This window comes from Diabrotica undecimpunctata, chromosome 8, assembly GCF_040954645.1.
Source record: "Diabrotica undecimpunctata isolate CICGRU chromosome 8, icDiaUnde3, whole genome shotgun sequence".
NCBI classification, from domain to species: domain Eukaryota; kingdom Metazoa; phylum Arthropoda; class Insecta; order Coleoptera; family Chrysomelidae; genus Diabrotica; species Diabrotica undecimpunctata.
The window spans coordinates 104505918-104511917 of record NC_092810.1 but is presented as its reverse complement, the minus strand read 5'-3'; the positions used below and the strand labels follow the sequence as shown (position 1 = coordinate 104511917).

The 6000-nt window shown below is 33.4% G+C and overlaps 1 protein-coding gene across 1 annotated transcript in view; it reads right to left on the bottom strand.

Annotated features, from left to right (window-relative positions):
- Window positions 1–261: 261 nt before the first annotated feature.
- The window catches only part of LOC140448507 (uncharacterized protein KIAA0825 homolog), a 59143-nt gene continuing 53404 nt past the window's right edge, over window positions 262–6000 (bottom strand). Inside the window, exons 10-11 of the mRNA XM_072541590.1 lie at window positions 2975–3130; window positions 262–1372 (exon numbers count right to left, since the gene is read on the bottom strand). Coding sequence (XP_072397691.1) covers window positions 1190–1372; window positions 2975–3130 — 339 coding nt within the window. The 3' untranslated portion in view covers window positions 262–1189. The remainder of the gene's footprint in view (window positions 1373–2974; window positions 3131–6000) is intronic.

The window sequence follows — 6000 nt, the reverse complement described above, 5'->3', positions numbered from 1 at the left end:
GATTTTATATTTATAGAGGAATTTTGTTATGAAGGGGGTCAGTTAATTTTGAAGATCGCCCGCCGCGTTTTAATTGTTACGCTCGTCAAATAAATTGTACAGTAGTTTAATAAACTAATATAAATTACCGTGTGTTTTAATAAATTAAAATAAGAACAATATAATAAATTATAATTAATAAATTCGTAACAGTAATATAAAGGTTATACGTTAATTTTTAAGTTATTAACATTTACTAAAAACCAATTTTTTCGACTTATATTGCAACTTTCTAAGCAACAAATAAGGATAGGAACATCTAAAAAAACGCCATCTGGAAGCTTTTTATATGACATAAGTTTCTTATTCTCAAATTTCTTTCAAATGCTTCATTTTTTTGACCATAATTTCTTAATAACTTATCAAGACCAAAAAATCGACTTCATCGATATGACTTTGTCATATCAGCCAACATTTATCGTATCAATTTCTTAAAAAAATCGTTTTCCTATTCAGTATTCGTATTCAGTATTTTCTTCATAAATATTTAGTTATTTATACTTTAGATGTATACCCAATTTTTTTCTTTGTGCATGTATATTAGCTCTACAGGCCAATATAGGTCGATAGGCTTGATTTTCTTATACTAACGATGAGGTCCTTGAAGTTCCATAACAAATTCTTCTGTAACTCTAGTCAATTCGATTGTTACTTTTCTATAGACTGTCTAAGTTGTTGACTGTAATGATCCCTGAATCTCACAGAAATTCCTTAAATATCGAAAATAATACCTACTAAGTGCATCTTAGGTATTATTGCCTTAATAAATTGCCTGTCAAATCTTCTGCCTCTACTCGTTCTTGTTTATTTACTTCTTTTTCAGTTTGTAATGCTCAGTCTCTTAAAATCTTCCTCTGTCCCAGTTTTACATATCATTCTTGGTCGGCCTTTTCTTTGTTTATCTCCTATTGAGCTAATTATATATATTTTTGGTAACCTTCCATCTGCATTCTTTGTATTTCTCCCAAACACCGTAATATTTAAGCATTTATTCGGCGATTTATGTTAGTTTCTTAATATCTCTTCTACGTGCTTATTAGATATATTATACAAAATTAGGTGTAATTTTAAGGGTTGTATTATCAAGTATCTTTTTTCTATAATTGGTTTTCTAAAAATATTTTTGTAACTTTTCACATTATATTCTTTATTATTGCTTAAATATAGCGGTAATATTACTAATCATTTGGGATATGTGAGGGGGAATAGTAGTAGCATTACAATTTCTGAACTCCCATCTAAGCGATAACTGTTTCCAGACTCTATCTGCACTAAGACCTCTCGCATTTTGTAAAAGACTTAACCAATTTGGATGCCACTTTCCAGATAAGAGCTAAAATAAAACTGTTATTATTGTAAATACATGTAGAAAAATAAAGAAAGAGTTATAGTTTATAAATTTATTTTAAGTTTTTTACTTCTTGGGGTTTACACTAATATCTTTTTGTTTTAAAAATGCATTCAATTTTTGAAATAATTTATTGAATATATTTCTTTGAAGAGTGCTGATGATTTTATTTATTGACCTTAGAAACGTTTTATTGGTACTACTATTGATAGTCTAAACTACTTCCAAATTATTGCTACTTTTACATCCCGTATAATGACTTTTTTTTTCTGAAACGTTTGGATATAGCTTGTGCACTTTTTTCCTGTTAATCTACGGTGATTCAACTATTAACTTTACTCTGTGTCTCATATCCCACCTTTATACAGTTTGTATTATTCAGTACATTTAGGTGGAGGAGGTTATAATGTCAGAATGACAATATATTAAAACGAAGAATTTGAGTTAAGATCTCATATATATTAAAATTTTAAGTTGACTATTTCACTACACTATTTTTAACTGATAAAACGTCATTGCAACGTCATTTCTACTGAAAAAACTCCTTTCTGCCCGTGATTTTTCAGCGACAAAATCATGCCAGATCCGTCACGAAGATGTCTGGTAATTCTATTGTTGTCAGTTTGACAAACGTCATTGAAGCGTAATCAATTTTGGATAGATATAATGAATCCAGACGAAAACTCAAGATTTGGCTGCCAGTCAGGTGAAGAAATAAAAAAATTGGTTTCGGAAATGTCCCATTGAAAACGCAGAGGTCTAGAATCTCTATTTGGACCCAATTTTTGGAGTTTCTACGGGCGAGAAATTTTACGCTTGAAAGATGTACTACCATAACGAAACTAGTAAAAATTCTCGAGGATTATGCCTTTAACATGAAAAAAGGCAATGGCGAAAACTATAAAGAGTCGAATGTAAAGTCAACGTGGAATACTACAGCAAAAATCGTACAAGAAAAATAGTTTACGGACACGGCATACAAATCGACCCTTTCACAGATATATCTTTCAAATGTGTCCAAGGTGCCGTCTTTGAAATGAGGAGGAGGAAACCTCCTTGTCCTCTGGAAATGTCCGGAACTGGTCTACTAGAGGTGGTAGATCCTGCAAATCCTTAGGGAGTTATCCTTAAAGAGACTTGTGGCTTTCTGTGAGGCCACAAGGCTTCTAAAGGATTAGACGTTTAGAACGAGAGGAAGGGCGTAGACTTGGAACCCTTACTGATTACTGCAGATATGGAAGCCCAGAACAGCCTCGTCCCCCAAAAACGCCGAAGAATAGGTCCTTATATAAGTGTATATTATATTTTACATGCACATAATATAAATGAATCTCTTAACTCATATTTTTTTTTATTTTTTTTATAGGCAAGTAATGATGTGAAATCTATAGAAGTTAAAATTATTTTTTTCCATTCTATAACAAGCCAATCTTAGTTTTTCTTTAAAGTTACTTAAAAACTACATTTACTACAAAAAACAAACAAGACATCTTTAAAATAAAAGCATCAACAATATTTAAATTTAGTTCTTATTTCTCCAGTACCAAAATGGCTTTTGTACTGTTTTATAATATAAACAATTATTACCTGATCGAATGATTGTGATCCAATATTAAACATTGTATGTAATAGCGAAATGGGCTTGACGAGAGCTCTTATTGGTTCTATTTCTTCTGGTTCTGTACTTACACCCAACTGTTTGTAAAAATAATCTGCATTACATTTGATAAACCAGTATATTGTCTGCAATAAAAAAATTACTGTATTGGGTGTAACAATAGTTACTACAAATAGAGATAAACATAAAATAGTTTAAACACATAAGACAACATTAGGGGAAAGTATATTCTTCTTCTTCAGCCTGTTTGCATCCACTCTTGGACAAAGGCCCCCCATGAGCTCTCCACTCTTCTCTGTTTTTGGTGCCAGTTTCTACTCACTTTTGTTTGGATGTTACCGCTTTTGTGGTCTTTCTCTACTACGACTGTACTCGCATAGTCTCCAATGTACCATGTTTCTCGTCCATCTTTCGCTGTTTTGTCGTGCCACGTGTCCTACCCAGCTCCGTTTCATTTGCGCAATTCTTTTAATAATCAATCTCACCTTCGTCCTACTTCACACGACTTCATTTCGTATATGTTTTCTCAGATAAACTCCTCATATAGCTCGTTCAAAGGTCACCTGTGTTGTTTTTAACCTGTTGGCTGATAACTCTCTAAGTGTCACAGTCTATATTCCATAGGTCATAACTGGTAGAATACAGCTGTTGAATGCCCTTTTCTTTAAATTAATTGGTATCTTTTTGTTTTTTAACACAACACTGAGTCTGTTTCTCTAGTTTGATCATGTGACCAAGGTATATATACTTTTCCACATTTTTGATCTCACTTTCATCTAACTCTATTATGATATTTTGATTTGACATCACTTTTGTTGTATTTAAATTTATTTTTAAACTAATTTTCGTAAATTTTTATTCAAGCTCCTTGAGGATGTAGAGTAGTTCCTCTGTATTGTTAATATTATATTATTATATTATATTTTTATATTATTATATTTGTATTACAAATCTCAGATGACTTAAAAATCTGCCATTGATTTTTAATTTCGCGTTGTTCCCAATTTAACTTCTTGAACACATCTTCTAATGCAAGAGTTAATAATTTTGGAGAGAATATATTAAATTAGAAAAACAAAATTATGTTGTAACATTTCTTTTTTGCTTTCCACTTTGCTTACTACCCTCTTATGAATTTCTGGGTTGTCACTTCATTTCATCTAGAGCTCTATGTATTTTTTCGGTCACTTAAACATAATAGAATTAAACAAAATATGTTTTATTGAGTCTTCCTGACGCCCTTGACATCCATACATAAGCTTTGTTAATCTGTTATTAATTTTGGCTTGTATGTTGTTTCTACTATGTATGTTTCTGACGGCTTTCAGTTTCAATATTGTAACACAAACGAAGAACTTATAAAAGCAGAGAACAAACACACACAATTTTATTTATAACATCTAAAAAAGGTAAAAATAGATAGAGAAAATTATAAAAAGGAGCATACTAAAGGTAGGACAAAAAAAATTAAAAATAAAAAGTGGTGTCGCTTAGACAATGCTAAGATGTTTCCTGTGGTCATAGGAACTGAAAATGGTGTTGAATACATTTTCTTTTTTTTGTTTTTAATTATTGTCCCAAATATATTTTTAATATTTAATACAAAGTTTTATTGTTTGTTTTTCTTCTAATGCTTGACATGTTCCTTTTTGTTGTTTTGACGTTTCTATTAGCAGGATATTATGACATGTTGTCAGTAAAGCTTTTGATAGAGTATGGCACGAAGGCCTGCTGTATAAAAATGAGCCAGTAGTTATGAGAGCTCCTCTCGTCATAACTAGCCGACAGAAGGTTTAGAGTTCGGATAGGGCCAACCCTGTCCGAAGTCGGGACTAAGGAAACCACAGGGGGCCGTGCTGTCACCATACCTATACATCATATATACGGCAGACACACCATCTGAACCAAATTGGATGCTAAGCCTGTACGCAGACAATACAGCGATAGCTGCTAGCAGTATTAACCCAGATCTAGCTAAGAGACACCTACAAAGAGCACTCAACGAACTTGATGCATGGTGTGTGCAGTGAAAAATAGCTGTCAACCCTGACAAAATACAGACCGTCATGTACCAAAAAATAAAAGGCAGACCAAATGGGGTACTATCTCTATTCGATATCCCCATAGAATGGTCAAACCAAGCCAAATATTTAACGTTAGATAAAAAGCTGACCTTCACAGAACACGTAAAACAAACGGTCAATAAAGGTAAATCACACAATAAAGGGACATACGTGTAAAACCAAAAGAAAAAGGATACAGACCGTCCAGAACTTCTTGATCAGAGAGGCTTTGAATATTGCTAAGTACGTCCCATTAAGGTACGTATTTAGAGATTCACAACAAAAGAGAATCCTGGAAACAATGGACGAAAGCACATACGAGATATTCAACAACCTCAAGAACCACCCGAGCAGATTATTAACAGAGTTGACGGACTATGATGAATACGTAAGGACGATGCATGGACGGCCCAGGCAGCAGCTAGCAGGATATAGAGATAACCCAGAAGATTAATAAAGAATGAGATAGCCATGCGATAGTCTAACGTACGCAGTAACAGAAAAAAATCCCTATATTATCTTATTTCTGTGATTTAGTTATATTTTATTTCACTAACCAGATACACTGTAAAAGATGAAAACCAAAAAATATATACACGGGGTGTATGATGGCCGTATACTCCTGGAAGTGCAGACCCCACCCATTGCAACTTTCTTTCTATTATTATTTCATCTTAATCTTTACTAACAACCCTCTGTTACAGTAGTTTTAGCAACGATGCATTAAGTGATGCACATTAAGTGAATTCTGAGGCACAAACATAAAAACGCCCCCCAGGCTATCGCCCCTCAGGCAAAATAACCCCTCAGGCAGGTCAAAGGACCTACAGTCACGAAATTTGAGCATCGAGGTCATGTGCGACAAGCGTGAACTCGATGGCCAGACCTTTCGGAGGCGAGGAGAACAAAATTTATTTTGCCGATTCGGCGGC